The 24687-nt window shown below is 47.7% G+C and overlaps 3 protein-coding genes across 6 annotated transcripts in view; 2 read left to right on the top strand and 1 right to left on the bottom strand.

Moving 5' to 3' along the window:
- col6a4a (collagen, type VI, alpha 4a) overlaps positions 1 to 7779 on the top strand; it is a 46188-nt gene extending 38409 nt beyond the window's left edge. For 2 of the 4 annotated variants that reach the window (XM_015949593.3, XM_015949589.3), the window contains 6 exons: positions 680 to 1318; positions 3523 to 3691; positions 4959 to 5116; positions 5302 to 5472; positions 5824 to 5871; positions 6887 to 7779. In XM_015949593.3, coding sequence (XP_015805079.3) covers positions 680 to 1318; positions 3523 to 3691; positions 4959 to 5116; positions 5302 to 5472; positions 5824 to 5871; positions 6887 to 7059 — 1358 coding nt within the window. In that variant the 3' untranslated portion in view covers positions 7060 to 7779. Of the gene's footprint in view, positions 1 to 679; positions 1319 to 3522; positions 3692 to 4958; positions 5117 to 5301; positions 5473 to 5759; positions 5872 to 6886 lie in introns of all 4 variants that reach the window. The other 2 variants (XM_015949592.3, XM_070551799.1) reach the window with 2 other exon arrangements.
- A 683-nt stretch (positions 7780 to 8462) lies between these two features.
- On the bottom strand, positions 8463 to 18927 carry pik3r4 (phosphoinositide-3-kinase, regulatory subunit 4). The gene is given in 21 exon segments (XM_015949594.3): positions 8463 to 8697; positions 8803 to 8923; positions 9006 to 9094; positions 9334 to 9434; positions 9511 to 9642; positions 9738 to 9949; positions 10319 to 10483; positions 10640 to 10805; positions 10877 to 11103; positions 11105 to 11258; positions 11323 to 11524; positions 11803 to 12006; positions 12080 to 12225; positions 12398 to 12571; positions 12646 to 12867; positions 12997 to 13131; positions 13235 to 13633; positions 16790 to 17000; positions 17078 to 17211; positions 17297 to 18024; positions 18701 to 18927. Coding segments are annotated over 20 exon segments (4083 nt in total). The 5' UTR covers positions 18015 to 18024; positions 18701 to 18927; the 3' UTR covers positions 8463 to 8526.
- An 836-nt stretch (positions 18928 to 19763) lies between these two features.
- Positions 19764 to 24687, top strand: part of atp2c1 (ATPase secretory pathway Ca2+ transporting 1) — a 31656-nt gene continuing 26732 nt past the window's right edge. Inside the window, exon 1 of the mRNA XM_015949581.3 lies at positions 19764 to 19911. Coding sequence (XP_015805067.1) covers positions 19888 to 19911 — 24 coding nt within the window. The 5' untranslated portion in view covers positions 19764 to 19887. The remainder of the gene's footprint in view (positions 19912 to 24687) is intronic.

The raw sequence follows: 24687 nt of genomic DNA, 5'->3' as shown, positions 1-24687 counted from the left end.
TGGCGCTCATTTTCTCACCGTCTTCGTCGCACTCTCCTCTCTCTCTCGCTTGCCTTTTTCCTCCTCCTCATTCCTCCTCGTCTCCCTCCACCCGCATGTGCTCTGCTGTGTGTCTGAGTCTGATCCTCCCTCTTCCCCACCCCTACTGCTCTGTGTGTGGACAGTCTGGACACGCAGTTACACATGTTGACCAATCGCCTGTGGCTTTCACCAAAGCAAGAGAGGAGGGGGGAGTTGATGAGCCGGCTCCCGTCGTTCACTTCAAAGAGCCGGCTCTTAGAGCCGGTTCGTTTGCGGCCGACGCATCACTACAATTTAAACATTAAAGCAGTACTTTTGTGGGAAAATGTGGACCGCCTTATTCAGACCATGTGTGCATTATGAGATATGAGGTGACCTAACTGAACTACTAAATCAAGCAGAGAATGCAGAAAAATCCAAAATTACAGTTTTATAGCAGCAAATTTGATCAAATTGATTATTTGGCAGCTCTACCAAATCACCTGGGTGAAAAAAGGAGAAATTATCAGTCTTGGATCCATTCTGGCTCATCCCTTGAGTTAGGAACCTTTTGTTCCTGAATGTTTGTTTGGATCAGGAGTTATGTACCAGATTAGGTTTGGTTCTTCGCTGCTTGTTTGAAGTATATGTGATGATGAGGTTTCTGATGTTCCTTCAGATCCTTGTAGGTACTCAGAGGCATGCTCCTTCATCCAGGACCCGATACAGCCTCAGCAGGTGGACACAGACCTGGTCGTGGTTCTGGACGGCTCCAGGGAGATGCCGGCGGACCAGTTTATGGGAGCTCAGCAGCTACTGGGCTCTGTTGTGGAGCAGTTAGCTGTGAGTCCTCAGCCCAACCAAGCTGGAAACCGGGCCCGAGTGGCTGTGGTACAGCAGGCCAAGCTGGAGTTCAACCTGCAGGCCTACCAGAACCAGAACCAGATGAAGAGGTACCTGATCCAGAACATGCGGCAGCAGGGTGGCTACTCAATGCTGGGACGGACTCTAGACTTGGCCCTGAAGGAGGTTCTGATGAAGGCGGTCCGCCCACGCAGGACGAAGGTTTTACTGGTGCTGGTGGCCACCCAGACATCCTTCAGTGATCGGGCCATGCTACAGTATGTGTCCCGGAAGGCCAAGTGTGAGGGCGTGGCTCTATTTGTGGTGACGGTCGGTGACCGCTACAACCGGACCCAGGTGGAGGAGCTGGCCAGTCTGCCAGTCCAACAGCATCTGATCCACGTGGGCCGGCTGCAGGTCAGCGAGCGGGAATACGTCCAGCGTTTCTTCAGAGTCTTCCTCTCCTCCCTGAACAGTAAGAACCAGACCGCTCAGGTTCCGTTCCACCTGCATACCTACAACCTTCAAAACAAGAGTTTAAACTGAAGGTTTTAACATCGTAATTTTAAATAATAACAAAATGAGGGCTACATTAAGTATCAGCAATACTGCAAGCTTTCTAGGTTTTTCATCTTCGTGTTGATTTATAATTAACTAATTGGTTGACCTGATCAAATCTGAGCCCTCATTTATCAACCGTGCTCACACACAGATCTGTGTGTGTTTCATGCGTAGAAGCTATTTCATGCACTGGTTGCTATTTATCATTTTGTACTTGTGTGTAGAAATATTCCTAAATATAAGAAAATCTCAGACCATGCATACAAACAGCATCTAGTGGTAGAACAGTGGAACTACAATACTGAAGGTCTCGGTCATCCACGCATGTTCCTCATCCACAAAGTATTTTACCCAACAAGTCGTTGTGTCTGTAGAGAAACACCAATATCACATAATTGGTGTTAGAATAAGAAGAATAAACAATTTTATATAGCGCCTCTAAAGATGAAAATCATAAGGTGATTCACAAATTAAAAATAAAACTATAAAAATGATTAATATCATAATAAAAATGAGCAAAAGGAAAAATATTTAAAAACGTGAAGAAGAAATGGAATAAGAAAAATGAAATCACAAGAAACCGAAAAAGACAGAATTGGTAGAAACTGCAGCATGAAAAGAAGCCAGTGAGGAAGAAGAGGAAGTTCAAGTGAACTCTGAAGTTAACCAGCAGCTGGTGAAGCTGGAAGAGAAGAGAAGTGACGTGGGCGTGCTTGGACGATTTGGTCAGAAGCCGAGCACAGGCTTTCTGAACCACTTGTTAACGATACAGGAAGGTTTTGATCAGACAAGTGAAAAGTGAGTTGCAGTCTAATCGTGAGGAGATGGAGGTGTGGATAACGATTTCAAGCTCAGCGCATGACAGAACAGGACTTAATTTAGCAATTAGGACCTATAAAAGACACCTGTGACTGACAGGAATTTGACACTGTAGCATGGCTGATCATGTGTTATTGGAGGATTTGGCAGAGCGTGCACTCCGGAGGGAATGTGTCTTCTGTGAGCGCACTAGTCTGGTGAGAACAGGCTCCTGAGAAGATACTGCTTCCTGACAGAGATCCTTCTGGAGTTACAGACATGGACAAACCCACAATGGTCACAGAAATAACTTGAATCTGACAAAAGTCACAATAAATTAAAAATTCTATGAAATTTAACCAATGGAAGTCAGACATTGCTTTTTAACCATTCTACAGTTGAATTATTTGAAGTAATGGACTCATGAAAGAGGCCTGGACAAAAAAGATGGTACTCTAACTTAATATTTTCCAAGTCAATCACTGCAGTCAAACACTTTCTGTAATGGTCAATGAGACTTCTGCACCTCTCAGCAGGTATTTTGGCCCACTCCTCATGAGCAAACTGCACCAGCTGTCTCCGGTTTGTGACTCATTGAAGGCCACTTTAGAATAGACCAGTGTTTTCCTCTTAGCCATTCTTGGGGGTGTTTAGCTGTGTGTTTTGGGTCATTGTCCTGTTGCACAAACCATGACCTGCGACTGAGACCAAGCTTTCTGTCACTGGCCAGGACATTTGTTCCTACAATCCTTTGGTCATGTTAATTTGTTTTGAATTGTCAGGATCTGACTGGGACTGAGCAGACAGAAGCGCGAGTTTTGATGTGGCATGTTGTTATGGCCCAAGTGCGGGATGACTGGGTTTGGACACGTTAATATAGGAACCACAGCACGCAGCTCGAAGGGAGACCAGAGTATGCTGCGGTCCAGAATAATGGAAAGGACTTAGAGGATGTCGACAGGACTGGTAACGGACAGACTGGGCTGGAAAGCTCTGGAAACGATTCTCATGAGTGTCTAGAATGCTGATTGAAATGAAGCAAAATGATGACTGAGCAGAGACGCTGACTTCCTGATACACTCCCGCTCCAAAAATAAATTGTGAAAAAATAAAATGGACATAACTAAAAGAAAAAGTCAAATGCAGATTAGTTCATAAACTTTAATAATCATGTATTAATCAATATGAGCAGAGTTTAATCATCACTGCAGATGAAGTCGAGAAAAGTTCTAGTCAGCTTTTATTTATTACTTTTGTTCTGGTTCCTGTAACGTTCTGAAGACCAGATCAGTCTGAACTTTGTTTTTCTGGATGTTTCAGAGGGAATAAATTCATATCCTCCTGCTGCTGTCAAATCCATCTGTGAGGAGCTGGGTGGCCAACAGACTGGTTTCACTGGGTTGGACCAAGAACAGACTGGCTTCACTGGGTTGGACCAAGAACAGACTGGCTTCACTGGGTTGGACCAAGAACAGACTGGCTTCACTGGGTGAGTTCAACACAAGACAAAGGTCATTTTAGTAGAATCTTGACTTATCATTTAAGAACTAATCAAAGTAAAATGTAAAGAAATGCAGATCTGAGGTTAAACAAGACTGGATTGGAGTTTAAACAGGACCAAATCAAGGTTTAAACAGGACCAGATCAGAATTTAAATAGAACCAAATTGAGGTTTAAACATGACCGGATTAGAATTTAAACAGGACAGGATCAAGGTTTAAATAGAATCAGATCAGAGTTTAAACAGGACCAGATCGGAGTTGAAACAGGACAAAATCAAGGTTTAACCCTCCCACTGTCCTAATGGTTGTGACCCCGTGAGGAAAGTTGACCGTTGAGCAGGATTGATGGTTTATCCCTTGAGGTCCATGTGGCAGGGGTGAGGTGGTGCTCACTCCACCACCTCACCCCTGCCACATGGACCTCAAGGGATAAACCATCAATCCTGCTCAACGGTCAACTTTCCTCACGGGGTCACCCATAAAGACAGTGGGAGGGTTAAACAGGACCAGATCGGAGTTTAAACAGGACAGGATCTGAGATTTAATCAGCTCCTGGATCTCTGGGACTTGGAGCTCCGTCCATCTCCTCTGCATCTTTGGGGGGCAGATCTGTGGCCCCTCACACTCTCTATTGGACAATCATATAGAGAAACCTTACATAAACAAGCGCATGTACACACACAGGTGCCCACATGGTGCTCTCATAAGTATGGACTTGGGCACGTTCAACACACGTCTTAAGGCTGTGGTTGGCACTAAATGCACTATGATTTATTATCGTGATTGTTCAATAAAACAATGTTGATTTTACATTTCTTCATCAGGTTGACGCAGTGATAGCTTGCTCCAGTTGTATTGTTGTGTGTCCCTTTTCTGCAGGTCTAGAAGCAGACTCTTGTTCTTCATTGATTGTTTTTTTTTTTGGGGGGGGGGGGGGGGGGCAGTATCAGGCGTGACATTAAAAGCAGATGCTTTGATGCTCTACTTGAGAGTAAAATCTGTCAGACTTGTCACCAGCATTCAGACATTAATCCTGTTTGCTTCACAGCCAGACAGGACACGGGGGAAAAAATAATTTAAAAAGAAAAAAACAAATAACAGGACCAGATCGGAGTTTAAACAGGACCAGATCGAGGTTTATCAGGACCAGGTCTGGGATTTAACAGTCCCACATTTACATTTCTAGTTTGTTCTGTAATGGAAGCTGGTTTGGGGTTTAATGGTGACCCACATGTTGTTCTGCTGTGTGTCCAGTCAGGGTTTTGTGGATCTTGGTGAAATCATCAGAGATGAAGAGCAGAAGACATTCTTGGAGCAGACAGGTCAGCAGACTCGGATAGACCAGATGGACATGATCAAGATTACAAGTCCAGAAGAGAGCCCAAGATCCATTTCTGGAGTAAACATAAATGGTAGTCCACACGTAGTCAGTCTGGTTCTGATAGCAGACAGAACCTGCAGCAGCTCCTCCCTGTTACTCTTCATATGTTTGTTGCTTGGCCTCTTTCAGCTGCACGTGGTTCTTATTCTGAACCTTTCAGTGTTGTCTGCTCTGAGCTCTTTGTCTCTCGTCTAAATGTGTGTGTTCTGCTTGCAGCCCGGTGTCAGCTGGATTCTGATTCTGGTACCAGGTGTTCTGACTTTGTCCAAATGTGGTTCTTTGACAAACACATTGGGTCATGCTCTCCGTTCTGGTTTGGTGGCTGTGGCGGCAACGCCAACCGCTTTCACACAGAGCAACAGTGTTTCCAGACCTGTGGACTCCAGAGTAAGTCTGATCAGAACCTCACCGACCCAATCAGAACTTCATCAACTTGACTTGAGCCAATTTAAAATTCCTTTCATTTGGCTTGAAAGCTTTGAGAACAGAACCAGTTCCTAGCCAGCTGGACCAGCTGCTGTCACCGACTCGCCTGCATGAGTCTCAGCTTTCTGTCTTTCCCCTGGTCACACACCTCCTGGTTTACCTGTCACTTACACCTCACCTGTTCATTGTTAGACCATGAAGCTCCTTAGAGCCTGTAACCATGACGACAGCTGTAACTGTGATTGCAGGCGGGGATCAGGACGAAAGCTGCAGCGACGCAGACCTGACCTGCCTTCCTCTTTTGTCTCACAGGTTCCAGCATGAAGCTGCAGGCGGAGCGCAGCGACTTCGACGCCAAAGGTAAACGTCTCACTGGGGTTTGAGTTCTAGGGTTCTGGTCTCTACTGAGAAAATGGGTCAGAACCAGCCAGTTGGACCAGTAGCAACTAAACCTTCATCACTATGGATTTTCTTTCTGCAAACATTCTGATGGAAGTAAAAATAAAATCCCTGGACTTTGATGGGCAGATCCGAGCTTTACCAGGATCCACTGTGATCGGATCAGTTCCTGTTTGGGATGACCTGGATTAAGTTCAGGATCAGGGATCACACTCCTGACGCTTGCTGGTGTAAGGTTTATTCAGGTGTTCTGGAGAGGAGGGTCCATCGGATTGTCAAACCTCAGATTCAGGAGCAGCAATGTGGTTTTCATTCTGGCCGTGGAACACTGGACCAGCTCTACATCCTTAGGGAGTCCTGGAGGTTGTGGATGAGTTCGCCCAACTAATCTACATGTGTTTTGTGGATTTGGAGAAGGCGTTCGAACGCATCCCTCAGGGGCCCTTTGGGAGGGTACTCCACCATGAGTATGGGTACCAGGCCCTCAGATACGGGCTGTTGGGTCCCTGTTAGGTCCCGGTGTCAGAGCTTGGTCCGCATTGTCGGCAGTAAGTCGACAAAGGCTGCCCTTTGTCACCGATTCTGTTCTTAACTTTTATGGACAGGATTTCTAGGCACAGCCAAGGTGGTGAGAGGATCTGTTTTGGTAGCCTATGAATCAGGTCTCTGCATTTTGCAGATGTTAGTCCTGTTGGCTTCATCAGACCGGCTTTTGCTGGAGCGGTTTGCAGCAGAGTGTGAAGCAGCAGGGATGAGAATCAGCTCCTCTAAATCTGAGAACACGGTCTTGAATTAGAAAAGGGTAGGATGTCTTCTCCAGGTCCAAGTGGCTAGGGGGAGGGAAGTCTTATCCCTTTACACAACTTGACCCTGGATAAGCGGAGGAAAATGGATGGAAGTACAGAATTAGTCCTGTAATTTTCTTGTTGGAGTGAGATGATGTCACTGTGATGCTTCTGTCTCCATCTCTGTCCAGGTTCCTGTCTCCTCCGTCAGGACCCCGGCAGCTGCCAGGACTACACCATGAAGTGGTTCTTTGACACAACGCAGAGGGAATGCGCTCGGTTCTGGTACGGCGGCTGTGACGGCAACGACAACCGCTTTGATACGCAAGAGGAGTGTGAGAAGATGTGTGTAATGAAGAGTTGATGAGGAGGAGCATAGTATCAGCTGATCACTGTGGGATCTGGTACCGGAGCAGCTAAATGAATCTCACCATACTGAGTCGCTTCTTGAACATGCATGTTTGGTTCTACGGAAGCCCTGAAGGTTCTAAACAACCACCGGTTCAGGAGTTTCCTTGGATTCAAGTGAAGTACTTGTTTAGTCTGAAGACCGGCCCGAGATCCACCCCTTTGTTTGAACTCTGAGTTTTTTGTCTGTTTGGCTCTAGCTGATCTCAAAGACCTGCAAGAAGATCCAGAACATTTCCTGGACTAGTTCAGAACCTCTGAAGTCCACTTTGGTCCCCTGCTAACGACACCAAAACCACAACCACTATGCGGGTCACAGACTCAATTCAACTACGCTGTGTCTTCATCGCGGACCACCAGAACCGGTCCTGCAGGTTTCAGATGGTTCCTGATTCTAAGAGATCACTTCATGTTCAGATGAATCCAGTTATTTAAATCTGGTATCACCTAAAACCTGCTGGTCAGTAGACTCCGATGACCAGGACCTGGAAACACTGAGCTCAGACCTGACCGGACTCACTCAGACCTAATCAGACCCATTTGGTCCCAGACTGAGAAACCTTCAGCAGGAACAACAAAACACCAAAACCTTGACTCGCGTTAAATGTGACGTATTTATTACTGGTTCGGAGGTTCTGATCCGACCAACTTACAACCCGTTTCTGTGAATCAGAGAAATCGGAAAACATGACGTGACCCTTCAGTGCCTTTGTACTCCTGAGCACTTCCTGTTCCTGGGCTCAACTTCCTACTGGACATGAACTCTTCCCAGTCACGTGTTTCCTGTCATGAAATCAGGTGGATGTTTATAGAAGGAATCAGCTGATATTAAAGAGTTTATCAACAGCGTCTGAATCTTATTTTATTAAAGATGGATCAAACTCTGACCCGGTTCCTAATGTGAGATGTTTCGCACCTCTCCACCCTGCAGCCTGGGTTTCACTTCCCCCACATTTTAAACTTAGCTTCTTTTGAAGAAAACTGTTTTTATTCAGTATTTTAGCCTGAAATAAATGCACCAGAAAACCTACAGAACCAAGTTCTGATGGAACCTTCGGGTTTGTTTGGAGTTCTGATTTAAAACCATCCAACTGAAGCAGAAGAAGACCAACAGGTGAGTTCACAATAAACACTCATCTGATTGGTTAGAGCTGAGAGTGACCGACAGCAGCTACGACCAATCAACTGAAGGTCTTTCCCATCAGACCCCTGGATGTTCATCAGGTAGGTTCTGCTAAAACCGAATCAAAGTAGAGGCTCCGCCCTGAGCAGTCTAAATGTTGTAAACAGCAGCTAGTTATCGGAGGGGGAGGGGCATCAGGTGGGGGAGGGGCATCAATCAGCAGCAATCTGCAGTCATCAGTTTTTGAGTTTTATGTAAAAAAAAAAAAACAAATTTAGACTCCAAATGTTCGTTCCAGTTTCACTTCCACACTTTGACGATTCCATCTCTGGACGAGGTGACGATGAATCCCTGTGTGGTCTGGAAGGTGGCGATGTCCGTGATGATGTCGTGGTGTCCAACAGGAAGTGACTCAAGGCCGTGGCGAGGAGAGTCCTCTGGAGCTCCGCTCTTCTGTTTACTGTGGATCTCCTGCAGAGTAAAAAGTTACGAGGTCACACCAGCCGTGTGTGTGTGTGTGTGTGTGTGTGTGTGTGTGTGTGTGTGTGTGTGTGTGTGTGTGTGTGTGTGTGTTACCTGGACCACCTCGGTCCCTTCGATGATCTTGCGGCTGTAGAGGACAGATGGACAATGCAGCGAGTCGTTGGCTCCTCCAGCCACAATGTAGGACCTCTCTGGATAGGCCAAGTCCCAGAACCTGAGCAGAACCAAACCATGGTGGTAAAACTTGCTGAGCGCATGTTGTTTTTGTTTTGTTGTTGTTGTTGTTTGGCTCCCACCTGATCCTCATGTCAGACCCAGCCGTCAGCAGTAGAGGGTTCCCTTCAGCAGGACTACAGTAGATCCCGTGGACGCTGTGAGGCGACGGCTGCAACGCAAACAATCAGTTACCGTGGAAACAGAGCCTTCCCAGATGTGTTCCGTCAGGGGTCCAACTGAGACTCAATTCTTTAGTTCAGACACATAAGATCCAAAATGATACAAAATAGAAATCTGGTGCCCTAAAGCAGAGCTGGGGAAAAACTGGGAGTTGATTCGGGTTCTGGACTTGAACGGGTTCTGAGCTCTGCTGATTTTCAGCTCCAGTCAGAACCTTTTCTTACTGACCTGCATCTCAGAAAGCGGCGGCGCCGAGCTGGCCCAGAGCGTGAACTTCCGATCACCGGTCTCCATGTCCCAGATGGACACCTCGTTGTTTCCCTGGACCGCTGCAGAGACAGAACCACACAGCTGACGAGGACTTTCACACCAAACGCTGCTCAGGAGAACCGGAACAGTTCTGACCTGCAATCACAGAGGACTGGTACAGCGGGTGCATCAGCAGCCTTCGGACCCGCGCCCGGGCCGGGTGGGAGTGGTTTGAGATGGGGAGCTGAAACCGCATATCCCAGCATGCCATGATGCCGCTGCTTGTACCTGCAGGACACAAGAACCACGGCCCGTTTTTAGGTTCTGGACATATTTGATACAAAACTTATGATCTGGTCTGGACCCAAAAGTCCTGTACAGACCTAGGCATAGCCAGCACTGGTGCATGTCCACACTGAAGGATGTGATGAGTCCATGTCGAAGGTCATGACGTAGTGTCCAGGCGTTGGAGTTGGATCGAAGGTCCCAGCCCACCAGTGACCCGTTAACGGTGGCATACGCCAGAACCGACTGGGCTCCTGAGTTAAAGTGATGGATATCCACGGCGCAGCCATCCTCCTGAAGGTCCAGAGACCTAGAACCAGACAGAACCAGAGACACACATCAACGTTTGTTCAGATAAAAATCACCCAAAACCAAAACAGATCCCAAGAACTCTCCTGGAAGCAAACAGAGAACAGAACCAGATCAGAGTCAGACCTGATCACCTCTGGGTCAGCATGAGGCAGAGCTGGGTTCAAGGGTCAAGTCAGTGGGGTTCTAATTTGTTGGGTTCTAGTTAGTGAGGTTCTAGTCAGTAGGGATCTAGTCAGTTGGGTTTTAATCAGTGAAAATCTAGTCAGTTGGGTTCTAGTCGGTGGGGCTCTAGTTGGGTCCTAGTTAGCGGGGGTTCTAGTCGGTGAGGCTCTAGTCAGCAGGGTTCTAGCTGGGCTGGCTCTGGTACCTGGACTGAAACGGCTGGACTTTGGGAGACTTTGGGGGCTTGTTTGCTTCGACGGAGAGCAGCTGGATGGATCCGTTATCTGAAGCCACGGCTAGGTAGTGAGAACCCTGGCAGAACGTCAGCGTCTTCACGTGACCTCCAACCCGAGAGTACGTCAGTACAGACCTGCAAATAGAGAAGTAGAAGAAGAGAACATGTGACTCCGGTTCTACTCCTAGTTCCACCACCTCAGCATCAAGGTTCGACAAGACGTTCAGAGAGAATGTCGTGTATGAAGTGAACCTGCATCCAGGAGGGCGGAGCCTGTTTCTGAAGACTCACCTGGTGGTCGTGGTTTTCCCCTCCATCTTCTGACTGTCCCAGACTTTGACGGATCCATCGTTGGAGGCCGTGGCGAAGACGGCGTGTTCGTCAGACACTTGGATTCGGTTAACAGCAGCTTTGTGTTCATGCAGGTGAGCGACCAGCAGACCCTTCGGGTGCCACCCTGGAACACAAGTCTCTGTGAGAAGTCGGGTCCAGCTGCGCCTGCAGCCAGGTGTGTCTACAGCAGGTTACCTGGTGGGGGAGGGCGGCTCTCCCACTCAGCGCTCTCCATCATCTGCTTGGCCATGCGCTCAGCGCTGCACTGCTCCCTCTTCTGCTGCACCAGCTGCTGAAGCTCCACCTTACAGGTATTGATGCGCCGCTGGTAGGCGGGGCCACTTGCCACTGTCTGTGCGGCGGGCGCCACCGGAGCCGCTGTCTTCTTCATCTGAGTGACAGAGCCATCAGGGGCCTGGAAAAAGAGTAAAACAGGAAATCAGCTGACTGGGGGGGTGGAGGCTGTTGTGAGTGTGTTGTGTTACCACTGCCGGTTGTGCGCTTGGCGGTTCCTGAGACCCAAACATGCTCCTCCACTCCTCGTTCATCATGGCGTCCTGCTTGGTTTGTTTCCTCGCTGCAGAAACACAACATATGGTTACAGGTTCTGACCCAACAGAACCAAAACCAGACCCGTCTACCTCTCTTGTCATCTGCCTCCGCTTTGGGCTTGACTAGGTCGACCTGTCGCCCGGTGATCCCAAGCATGGCCAGGTCGATGATGCCGGTTAGCCCCGCCTCTCCCAGGTGACCCGGGTCGCCCATGTTGGCTTTGGCCTTGTTGGACTTTAGCATGAAGTCCTTGAGGGCGAGCAGCTTGTCCTCCTCCGCCTCCGTCATGCCCTGATCAGAGCCGCAAACAGAAAAAGGTAAGGAGACCAGCAGGAGAACCACGACACCGACCTGATGATCCAAACCTTCACTGCATCAGGTCTCTAAACCCAAATGAGAACTGAGGAGCGGTTCCGCTTAGAGCCACGATTTAAGTCGCTTTTGTCTAAATTTCCTCTCGTTGGTTTTGTTTTGTTAGATTTATTGACCTGAAAGTTCTCCGGGAGCATTTTTGATCAATCGGGTCAGAGCAGTGGTCCGTCTGCTGGGGGGCAGCAGGAGGTTCTGACCTGAGACAGCAGCTTCTTGAGGAGCTGAGCGATGGCCGGGTCATCGGGAGTCGGACACTCGGGAATGGAACCCGCCCTCTTCTTCTGGCGCAGAAGCAGGTGTCGGAAGAGGCTAGCGATGTCTCTGGACCGCAGCGCGTAGTCAAAGATGGAGCGACTCACCGGCTCCTTCAGGACGCTCAGCAGAACCAGCTCCTTATCAATCTGAGGAGGAGACGTCTGGTTGTGAGGAGACGGGTGAGGAGTGGGAGTGAAGATGAGGAGGGCGAGGACTCACCTGGATGATGGGCTGCATGATGAAGGCGTTCAGGTGAGGCATCAGTTTGCAGTAGATGTCAGCCACGTTGAGGTTCTGAGCAACGATGGTGATGAAGCCAACCGCCCCGTAGCGGATCCACAGGTTGGGGTGACACAGGAAAGGAGCTACGGAAAGCAGAGGAACAAAAATCATCAGCCCTCCACCACCGTGCTGACAACTGTCCATTATGGGTGTATGTTGGTCCAGAAAACCTTTAGTTTGATCAGGTGAAACCTTTGTTTCTTTAGAGTGAAAATATCAAGTAGACCCCACCAAGGCCACGACCCCTGACCTTACCAATGTCGCTGACGAACTCGTAGATGTGCGGTTTCTGCAGCAGGCCCAGCTGACACATGCAGGTGAGGGCGTTCAGAGCTTTGTAGATGACAAACTCCTCGGTGTCGCTCAGACCCTGCTGCAGGAGCGGCTTCAGGATGGATGAGCTCTGCCAGCCCACGTAGGCCGCCACACCTTCAACGCAACAACACAACAGCGCTCACGCCCGGTTCACACACCTGTTCCCGAGAACCAGATCAGGTTCTTACCCACGATGCTGTCAAAGAACGCCCCCCGCAGGTGCCAGTCGTTCTTATCGTTCAGGAAGGTGATCATGTGGGACAGCAGGACGTCGTTGGCTTTCTGTCTGCCGAAGAAAACGCAGAGGCGCGTGATGCCGTTTTCCATCAGCGACTGTTTGACGATGTTCTCCGAGTCGCTGAGCAGCGTCACCACCTTCTGCTGCACCATCTCATGCAGCGCCTGCAGCTCTGGATGGCAAACACACAGCAGTTTTACTGCACACACTCACTCTCACACACACACACACACACACACACACACACACACACACACACACACACACACACACACACACACACACACCAGGAGAATAGTACCTGAGTCGTAATTCTCATTGGGGTGGTTGGTTTCCTCTGTGTCCTCTCCACTCAGGTCCTGTTCCGTGTTCACGTTGTTCTCCTGAACCAGCTCCAGGAACCGCAGCGCGCTCTCTGCCAGGTGGGCAATGTTCTCTAGAGAAGAGAAGGAGGACCAGAATGGAATTGAGGAACAGAGAGGACAAAAACCTCCCTCTGTGTCGACTGGAGGTTCCAATAAAGCCTTGAAGGTCCTCACCTGCATACGCCAACCTGACGATGGTGGCATCATCCTGAGCCAGGTGAGCAATGCCCGGCAGGATGTACTCCGGGTAGATGTTGATGTCATTTCTGGGCACCTCCTTCACCAGCGCCAGAACCTTGGTGAGTGTTCTGATGGCCTGTGCGCGCACACGAGGCATAGGGTCGCTGCAGAAGTGCAGCAAGTACGGCGTGATGCGGTCCAGCAGGATATCCACGCCGAGCTGCGGCGCCAGGTGCAGGGTGAGCTCCAATGCGGCCAGCTTGGAGTCACAGGAGTGCAGCGTCTGCAGGCAGGAGGTGATGACGGAAACCAGCACCACAAGACCCTGCTCCTCCTGGGGGCGTCCTACTCCTTGGCTGCCATCCTGGGATGAAGAGGAGGAGGAGGAGGAGCCTGCAGAAGAAACTCATTTAGTTCTGATGTGAGGAATAGAAACAACTGTGGACCCACCACCCGCAGGAGGAACATGAAGGGTCCGGTGCAATGCGAATCGGGTGGCAGACCAAGGCGGGAGCCTTGGCGGTCCAATCCCCGGACAAGAAAACTAGTTTTTGGGACATGGAACGTCACCTCGCTGGCGGGGAAGGAGCCGGAGCTTGTGGCAGAGGTTGAGCGGTACCGGCTAGATATAGTCGGACTCACCTCGACACATTGCATTGGCTCTGGAACCCGAGACCTGGAGAGGGGTTGGACACTCTACTTTGCTGGAGTTGCTCCGGGTGAGAGGCGGAGGGCTGGGGCTGGCTTTTTGTTAGCCCCGAGACTCTCTGCCTGTGTGTTGGGGTTTACCCCGGGGGACAAGAGGGTAGCTTCCTTGCGCCTTCGGGTCGGGGAACGGGTCCTGACTGTTGTTTGTGCTTATGGGCCAAATATCAGTTCAGAGTACCCACCCTTTTTGGAGTCCCTGGGACGAGTGCTAGATAGTGCTCCATCAGGGGACTCCATTGTCCTGCTGGGGGACTTCAATGCTCACGTGGGCAATGACAGCTTGACCTGGAGGGGTGTGATTGGGAGGAACGGCCCACCTAATCAGAACTCGAGCAGTGTTTTGTTATTGGACTTCTGTGCAAGCCGCAGTTTGGCCATAACGAACACCATGTTCTAACATAAGGATGCCCACCGGTACACTTGGTACCAGGGCAGCCTAGGTCACAGGTCGATGATAGATTTTGTAGTCGTATCATCTGACCTGCGGCCGTATGTTTTGGACACCCGAGTGAAGAGAGGGAGCGGAGCTGTCAACTGATCACCACCTGGTGGTGAGTTGGATCAGATGGCAAGGGAACATGCCGCGTAGACCTGGCAGACCCAAACGCATAGTGAGGGTCTGCTGGGAACGCCTGGCAGAAGAACCTGTCAAGACGGTCTTCAACTCCCACCTCCGGCAGAGCTTTGACCACGTCCCGAGAGCAGTGGGGGACATAGAGTCCGAGTGGGCCTTGTTCCACTCTGCGATTGTCGAGGCGGCTGTTGCTAGCTGTGGTCGTAAGGTGGCCGGTGCCAGTCGTGGTGGCAACCCCCGTACCCGCTGGTGGACACCAGAGGTTCGGGGAGCCGTCAGGCTGAAGAAGGAGGCCTACAGGGCGTGGCTGGTCTGTGGGTCTCCGGAGGCAGCAGACAGGTACCGGATAGCCAAGCGGGGTGCAGCAGTGGCAGTTGCCGAGGCAAAATCTCGGGCGTGGGAGGAGTTTAGTGAAGCCATGGAGAAAGACTATCGATCGGCTCCAAAGAGGTTCTGGCAAACTGTCCGGCGCCTCAGGAGAGGAAGGCAGCAACTCGCTCACACTGTTTACAGTGGGGATGGGGAGCTGCTGACGTCAACTGAGGCTATAGTCGGACGGTGGAAGGAATACTTTGAGGAGCTCCTCAATCCCACCAATGCGCATTCCGAGGAGGAACCAGAGCTGGGAGGCCTGGGGATGGACTGTCCGATCTCGGGGGCAGAAGTTGCTGAGGTAGTCAAACAACTACACAGCGGCGGAGCCCCGGGGGCGGATGAGGTTCGTCCTGGGTATCTCAAGGCTATGGATGTTGTAGGGCTGTCATGGTTGACACGTCTCTACAACATTGCGTGGTCATCGGGGGCAGTTCCTAGGGAGTGGCAGACCGGGGTGGTGGTCCCCATCTTTAAGAAGGGTGACCTGAGGGTGTGTTCCAACTATAGGGGGATCACACTCCTCAGCCTCCCTGGAAAGGTCTACGCCAAGGTACTGGAGAGGAGGGTCCGATCGATAGTTGAATCTCAGATAGAGGAGGAGCAATGTGGTTTTCGTCCTGGCCGTGGAACTGTGGACCAGCTCTATACCCTTGCAAGGGTGATGGAGGGGGCATGGGAGTTTGCCCAACCAATCCACATGTGCTTTGTGGATTTGGAGAAGGCTTATGACCGTGTCCCCAGGGGCACCCTGTGGGGGACGCTCCAGGAGTATGGGGTGGGTGGCTTTCTGTTAAGGGCCATTCAGTCCCTTTACCAGAGGAGCGTGAGTTTGGGTCCGCATAGCAGGTAATAAGTCGGACCTGTTCCCAGTGAGGGTTGGACTCCGCCAGGGCTGCCCTTTGTCACCGGTTCTGTTCATCACTTTTATGGACAGAATTTCTAGACGCAGCCGTGGTGTGGAGTGTGTCGAGTTTGGTGGCAGGAGAATCTCGTCTCTGCTTTTTGCGGATGATGTGGTCCTCCTAGCTTCATCCAGCTCTGACCTTCAGCTCTTGCTGGGTAGGTTCGCGGCCGAATGTGAAGCAGCTGGGATGAGGATCAGCACCTCCAAATCTGAGACCATGGTTCTCGACCGGAAAAGGGTGGCCTGCCACCTCCGGGTCGGGGGAGAGGTCCTACCTCAAGTGGAGGAGTTTAAGTATCTCGGGGTCTTGTTCACGAGTGAGGGTAGGAGGGATCGGGAGATCGACAGGCGGATTGGTTCGGCGTCTGCAGTGATGCGGACGCTGAGCCGATCTGTCGTGGGGAAGAGGGAGCTGAGCCAGAAAGCCAGGCTCTCGATTTACCGGTCGATCTACGTCCCAATCCTCACCTATGGTCATGAGCTTTGGGTAATGACCGAAAGAACGAGATCGCGGATACAAGCGGCCGAAATGAGTTTCCTCCGTAGGGTGGCCGGGCTCAGCCTTAGAGATAGGGTGAGGAGCTCGGACATTCGGGAGGGACTCGGAGTAGAACCGCTGCTCCTCCGGATCGAAAGGAGCCAGTTGAGGTGGTTTGGGCATCTGGCCAGGTTGCCTCCTGGACGCCTCCCCGGGGAGGTGTTTCGGGCATGTCCTGCCGGCAGAAGGCCCCCCGGGTCGACCCAGGACACGTTGGAGAGGTTACATCTCCAATCTGGTCCGGGAACGCCTTGGGGTCCTGCCGGAGGAGCTGGTGGACAAGGCCGGGGAGAGGACGGCCTGGAGCTCCCTAGTTGGGATGCTGCCCCCGCGACCCAGACCCGGATAAGCGGAGGAAGACGAAGACGAAGAAGACGAAGACGAAGGAATAGAAACAACCCCCTCGTCAGAAACCTCCCAGATGTGTGAGGGAGACCAGGGGACACTCACCTCCTCTCAGGTTGTGCAGGATGTTGTCAAGGTCTTTGCGTATGATGAGGACCCGTTCATCTGCAGACTGGAAGGTCTCTTTGGCAAATTGGGCCATGTACGGCTGCAGGAAGGTGTAGAAAATGTCAGGGAATGCTTTTCCTCGCTGCCGTTTCAGATATTCCTCGGCCGACAGACGTTTCTCCGGCTCCCGCTGAACCATCTGAACCACCTGAGGAAGGACATGCACCGCGTTTACTGTTCCTGCTGCTGAGAGTCTGAGAGAAAGCTGCGAGTGCCGATCGTTACCAGCTCTCTGATGCTCTGATCCTCGATCTTCAGGAGGACCTGCTCTGCCTGGAAGTGGCCTTTCCGATACGCCAGCAGCTGGGACAGATCGAAGAGAGGAACGCCCTCGGTGAACAACTCAGCAATCACACAACCTGAAAAGACACAGAGTCAAAGTTGAAGTGTTCTGGATCAGAGGTTCTCTAGAGTTTGGAAGGCTCAGCCTCCAGGTTTGTGCACCTGCAGAGAAGATGTCCATGGCCTGCTTGAGCTCTCCTCGGCTCCTCTGGTTGTTGTTTGTCAGGTCCACCAGCGGTGTGTTCTGGTCGCTCTCGGTGGTAAACATGCTTCCATCAACAAACCTCTCTGGAGCAACGTAGCACGTTCTACGTCTGGACGTGTCGAAGAAGTAGTTAAAGTCGGCGGGGTTGTCCTCTGGCAGGTAGGTGGGCTTGAAGCTGGCAAAGTCAGTGAGCAGCACCCAGTTCCAGCTGGTCACCATCACATTCTCCGTCTTGATGTCTCCATGGCGGACACCGGCCTTGTGCGCCTGGTCAACAGAGTTGAGGATCTGGAAGGCGATCCAGCGCTTCTCCACATTGTTAAGAAATGGCCGAGTACTGATACGGTCGTACAGGTTGTCCCGGACGTACTGGCGAAAGAGGATGGCAGCCTTCTCCGTCAGGGAGGTTTTCTGGAAGGGCAGACAGTTCTGACAGGAATGCAGGCGGATCTTCAACTCCTCCAGCTCCTGTTTGTAGCTGGTCAGAGGAAGTGACGGGTCTTGGATGGCAAACACCTTCACCACCACAAGGCCCTCCCGGTGTTTGGCCCGGGCCACCTTGAAGAATCGGGTGCTGCCCAGACTTTTGTCGTATTCATGGTCATGGATGTCTGAGAAGTAGCTGTCCACAGAGAGGATCTGAGAGGGGGCGATGCCGGCCAGCTGGTTCCCCATCAGGACACGTCTGGGAAAAGAAGGAAACAAATGGAAATGTTTTAAACTTAAATTGACTCACTAATCCACATCAGAGATTCAGAACCTGCTGGTTTCAGCAACATCTGTTTCTGATCAGAAATCAAACAGCTTGACAGAAGGGATCAGTAGAGCGGCACCAGAAATCCAGCTGCTGGTCGGGATTGGCCAGTTTGCATCAGAGATGGATAAAGTGATCGACCAATTAGACACCCTGAAATGTGATTTTGTTCATTTCAGGTCTGTGAACTAAGCAATTAAAAATGTAATGTCCTTAGCTTGAGCTACAATCTTTTGTGGTTGGTGACCTCACTACCTCTGAGCCACACACACACACACACACACACACACACACACACACAAAGATCTGCAGGGCCAGAATGTTCACGTTCAGCAGACATTTTTTTAATTGATAATTAAATTTCTTTAGGATAAACGGTGTCATCCTTCTGAACCAGGATCGGTGCTACAGAACCGATACAGAACAACACATCACAGATTCACAAAAACACACTGCTTGTGCTGGATCAGGTCTAAGGGGTCTCTCAGGGTCCAGCAGGGAACTAGGCTACATGAACAGGTCCACACCAAAACCCAGATCGAGCAGAATCTAACATCTGGGTGTAACAACGCGGTAAACTGTAAACAGCTGTTAGCACGAGACAAACCTTTAAACAATTCAGACCCGTCACCAGACACCTGACAGACGTTCAGGGATGCTGCGGATCACGGAACCGTGGTACTGTTAGCTTCGGTCCGAACGTTTTCGCGGTTCAATCGGAGTGAGACTTTAGCCTTTAAGCTACCGTATCATGGATATCTTCCATGTTCCGGTTAGGTTAATGTAACCGTTCGTAAAACGCAACACAAGCTGCGCAACACACGTAGCCTTCGGGCTAACCGATTAGCCCTTTTCAGCTGTTGTTATGAATCCGGGTCACGATTACCGGAAGTGTCCTAAACCTTAAGGTGTGCTTCCTGTTGGTCAAACTGGAAAAGATCGTCTATTGTAGAGATTATGCAATCCGTGAAACAATATTCAGCCCTTAGCCATACATCTCTCACGCAATGACCGTAGAAAATGTTTCACTAAAATAAATTCTGTTTGTGTAGCGCAGTAAGTAAGGAAATTGTATTTATATAATACTCATCACAGACAGAAAATCACAGTGCTTCACATAGATAGATAAAGTCATTAAATCATAATGATCTTAAAACAGAAATAAGTTAAAATTAGATAAACAAAATCATAAAATCATAAAATAACATAAAAAACGAAAGACGATTACAAATTTGAGTTAAAAATAAGAGAATAAAAGATTCTGGTAAAAGCAGCTTTAAATAAAAGGGTCTTCAGCTGTTTTTTAAAAGTGTCCTGACTGTCGATAGTAAGGATAAAGGAAGATAATTCCAAAGTCGGGATGCAACAGCCTGGAAGGAGCGATCACCACAACTTTTATATCTGGTCCTTGCGCAGCAGTGAATATTATCTTTTAAATAATCTGTAAGTGACTGCTGGAACCAAATATATCCCATTAACTCACACATTTGGCTCATCCATAGAGTTAAGATATTTTCTCCAGTTTTGTTCATAGCACAGAGAGAGGGAGAGAGAAAATGATCCAAACAATGTCCAAAAAGTTGGCTGGCCTCATTGGAAGCGAAATGTGAATTAATTTGAACTGAACTTTTTATCATATTCTGCAAATTTCCATATTTTTTCCGGTATCACACTTTTCCGTTTTATTTTGAAATCTGCCGGACGTACCACCGCGCTCCAACCCACTCACTGAAGCTAACATGGTGGACTCTGTCCTCTCCATGGGAAACGCTTCTCGGTGGGATTTCGCGGAAGATGCTGAAGAAACGGGAGCTATTGGTAAGTTTGAGTCGTTTTTACTTAGTTTTAGAGATGACGACATTCATCTGCCACAATGAAAATCACCTTAGGTAAAACAAAGGTCATTTTTAGCGCTAATCTGAAAGCTCCCGCGGCGGTTTGTTTGATTTGCTTGCTTGAGTGGAATGCTGTTTTTGGCTGTTAGCCCGCTGCTGTCACCGGAGACAGGACGGTACCGGCTGTGAGGTGGACGTTTCTGTCTGCTGACATAATTTCTGATCTAATTATCCTCTGTTGTTTGTCCGTGTTTTGATTCACTAAAACGGGTGGCTACGATTTTGTTGGGGTAGTGTATGTAGCTAACAAGCTAGCCGATGCTAACATGAATTAGTAACATCCGTAAAGCTTCGGCAGGTGGCGGTCAGGTTTCCTTCCGTCTGATTCAGGTGAGTCTGCCAGCTCCTCCCCTCCCCTCCTCTGGTGAACCCGGATGTGTCAGGTAATGAGCCCAAGCTAAGGATGTCATTAACGATTCTTACAGGGAAAATAAGTCCAAAGACCTTTATTTATACTGTTTAACAGTGTTGGGAATGTTTACTTTAAAAAAACGAACTAAGTCAAAGTTCAGTTCATACATTTCAAATCGAACTAGTTCGTGTCTTGTTCATAATTAAAAAAAATTGAACTCATTTCACTGTTTCAAAAACGAACTAGTTCATAGTTCTGTTTTGTTCTCTCTCTCTCTCTCTCTCTCTCTCTCTCTCTCATCTATCTATCTATATATATATATATATATATATATATATATATATATATATATATATATATATATATATATATATATATATATATAAAAGATGGCTATATATATATATCTGGCTATATAATATATATATATATATATATATATATATATATATATATATATATATATATATATATATATATATATATATATATAAACCAACCAAACCAAATAAATGAATGATCATGTTACATTTGGTTGAAAATCAGACATAATAAATGCGTTGTAAAGGCCTTAGTAGGAAATAGTTTGTTCCACAGCAAAGTCTTGATCTCCATAATATAGAGCATTGAACTCTATGCAGACCTGACCTGAGTCAGGACAAAACAGGACAGAGACAGTTTTACCGTCTCTGCTACGAGATAGTCTGAAGGGCCACTTCAGGTATTAGTTGTTCCTCACCTGATATGAATCAGTGATTAACAGGGTGAAGACGATCTAAACAGGTGATTCAGATTAGAACTCTGACTAGACATCACTGTACCAAAGTGCTTGTTATAAGTTGGGCAGAAACAAGTGAACTAATTATATTTTAATAGTTCTGAAAGACAATGGTGGTGGTGTTTATGATCCAAACTGAGTGCACTGCATTTTAAAGCTGTTGTAGCAAATCTTCAAATAAGCTAGTGTTTGAACCCAAACACAGTCACACAACAACCTACCCTCAAGTATCTTCACTGGATCTGTGTCCAGCAGAACTGGAAACCCACATTGCCAGAGGATACAAGAAAGTACTAAATACCAGATCATAGAATTGTCTATTTGCATTCTGTCACCTGTGCCATTATTTCTGGACGCATCTACCAGCACATTTTTTCTCAGTCAAGTCGCGCGATTTGCCAGTCTGCATCTGTCGGCATGACAGACACACCTGAGCAATTTTAAGACAGTGTGCTGGTTTGTTTAGCTGGGGCGCTTGGTAGAGCTGAGGAAAATAAGGTAACAATTGATGCATTAAGATGCGGACATAAACTGTTATGAAACTTTGAAGAAGCACACCATACTCGATTATAGCGGCTAGCTGCTAGCATTAGCCACTAGCTTGCTCCATCTCTAAGCGGTCACTAAGCTTATTCTCACACGTTTGCTCGATCAGGAAACCTCTGGGTCAATGTTCTGCTCTAAACGCTGCATTTAGCTTTGTGACTTTTATTATTTGGAGACGTTTGTGTGTGTTTTAGCGAGCCTTTTCACCGTAGCTGCCACCCAGAGCGTTTTTGCCAAACCCCTCCCCGCGCAATCAGGAAACATCTACGTAAAGCAGTGCGGGACAAATAGTGACTGTAATAGGGAGTGTAATCCTGACTAGAGAATGCATGAGATGAGGATGCATCATGAATTAAATTTATGTATTTTAATGGTAAATTACTTCCAAAACATCAGAATTATCAAAATAGAAAAATCTTGATCGTAACAAAATTGTGATATGATTATTTTTTCCATATCCCCCACCCTTATATCGCAATATATCATATCGTTTCCCCTGTATCGTGATACGTAATGTATCGCCAGAATTTCAACAATACACATCCCTAGTTTTTAGTCAAGTGCGAGAGAAGCACTTTATTCACTTGTTTTCATCCCAACAGTATATTTATAGCTTAACTATGTCAGAACGTTAAGAGGCATGAAAATGTTTTAAGATAATTTAGGGTAAATATTAGGGTTTCAAAATGAATTCCATATTCAACGGGAGTGGTTCTGGTTCTGTCTCTGCTTCTGGTACCAGTTAGGAGTCTGTCTACAGAAGTCAGAACCAGCTGCTGGTTCCTGAGTTAGTAATGATTGGTGCGGTCTGATCAAACGTCAGTTATGTTGATAATTAAGTTTTTCAGCCAAGTCAGATTTACCAAGTTACTGAATAAACAGATAATGTCATACAGTTACTACAGTAGCAAAACATCAAGTAGTTTAAATGTTTGGGTCAGACATTAAAACATGTTTATGTCAGAACGTCTGGATGCAGGACGTGTTTTTAGTCTTCACCTGTAACAGCCAGTCTGGGCAGAAATCAGTGCTGGCAGCGGGTGGTAGTTTCGATCAATGCTGTGTGTGTGTGTGTGTGTGCGTGCATGTATGTGCGCTACATCTCTACAGTGTGTGTAAAGTTAGACAGCTGAGGTGTCTGGAAACGTTCTGAGTTCTGTTATTTGATTAAAGAATCTCAGCTCTGCTGATGGATTCACTCTCAGACTGAGTCATTCGTGGTTTAGCCTCCAAAGTTCCACTCCGACATGGTTTCTGTTGTTCCTGTTTCCTTTGTAAACTGACTCGTGTCTCCTGACTTCTTCTTTTGTCATATCTGGACTTCTGGCTAATAAAAACCCACCTCCTTCCTTTTTTAACATCTGAGTGTCGGCCTGTTTGACCTCTCTGACCCCTGAACACCAAGCTGCCATGACTAACTTCTGTTTTGAATTTTTCTTTGTTGTACTTGATGAGACGTGAATACCAGCAGCTTAATGTAACCGGTCATAACAACCCACACCCAGTTTTGTGTGTGTGTAGAAAGTACATTAATAGGAAATGTGTTCATATTACTAATATATTGTTGCCCACATCTCGAAACGTTTACTTTACGGTTGTATTGAATGATATGTGTTCCAGCGACGAGACGGGCACGACAGAATCACTTTTTTTCCGCACCACTAACTACTGCAGCTCAGGTGCTCTGAGACTACGAAACCTGAAGTTTTGCTGTCTGTCTGCAATTTTTCTTTCCCATATCTGTCAGTGTTGGCTGGTCCGAGTTGCCGCTGTGAACTGGAAGTATTATTGGCAGACTAGAACTTAATGAAGACAGGTGATTTGCTGTAGCGACCCCTGAAGAGAAAAACCGAAAGAGGGAAAAATGTTTGGTTTTTTAAGCGGCGTATCTTTTCTACTATGTGAAATAGGGATGTAAGTAGTGATGGTAAAATTTAACCAATACCAGGAACCAATACCAATGTAGTTGCCTGAAAGTTGCTTTACTGCAACTTGTCATTGCTGTTCACCTAATATTTTAGTTTTTCTGAGTTAATGGTTAGTGTCTGAATCCGTAGTGTTCTTGGTGATTGGTGTAAGAGGAACTTGTTGGAATTAAAACAAAACCGTTATCATTCCGTTTGAAAATCTCTTTCAAGATTAATTTAAAAGTTTGTTCTTGTTCTATTAGGCTAATCTTTTCCACCCAAATCCAATCATTTATAAATCAAGTGATCAGGCTCAATTTCCGATCCGGTGATCAGATCTGAGCATCCATAAATTTGCGTAAATCTGTATTTTAAGTCTTTTCAGAAAAAGCCAGACCCTCTTATGTAAACATCTGTTTCCAGTAGTAATGCGCCGATATGAAATGTTTGGGTCGATACCAATATCCGATATAAAGATCACTGTTATGGCCGATAACCGATATTTTCAAATACCGATATACTCACATTAATGCTTCTAAAATCAGCAGATTTTGTATTGAATTAAAATTATTAAAGCTGAATTTACATTAGGTACACACAACACACATATTTACGGTTCTGAGTAGGGCTGGGCAATAAATCGATAATGTATTGTTATCGAAATGTATGACTCTTATCGTGATCATTTTTCCCATGTCAATAAATCTGATGATAAAAAAATGAAAAGATGTGTGTAGGTTGGCTACGTTCATGTCCCTTTAAGAAGCTGTACCGTGAGTCACGTAAAATGTGACTCAACGTAATACACATGACAGCCCAATCTAGTGGAAAACTTTAGTTTATTTGCATACCTGTAGTTATCGTCCATTTATCGTTATCGAGATGAAATCCTCAATATATTGTTAAATTGATTTTAGGCCATATCACCTAAACTAAACAATTACACCTCACCCCCTCACCCTCTGAAACAGGCAAACAAATGGACACGAGATGGAAAAAATATTGGTTCTTAATATCTGCCAGGTTTTATTTATCGGACCGATACTGATATGTTGAAAAATGACTAACATTGGCCGATTCTGGTATTGATGGTGATATATTGTCCATCCCTAGTTT

The sequence above is a fragment of the Nothobranchius furzeri genome, chromosome 5 (assembly GCF_043380555.1).
Source record: "Nothobranchius furzeri strain GRZ-AD chromosome 5, NfurGRZ-RIMD1, whole genome shotgun sequence".
Lineage (NCBI taxonomy): Eukaryota > Metazoa > Chordata > Actinopteri > Cyprinodontiformes > Nothobranchiidae > Nothobranchius > Nothobranchius furzeri.
Note: the sequence above shows the minus strand (reverse complement) of the source record. Positions and strands in the feature narration are given on the sequence as shown.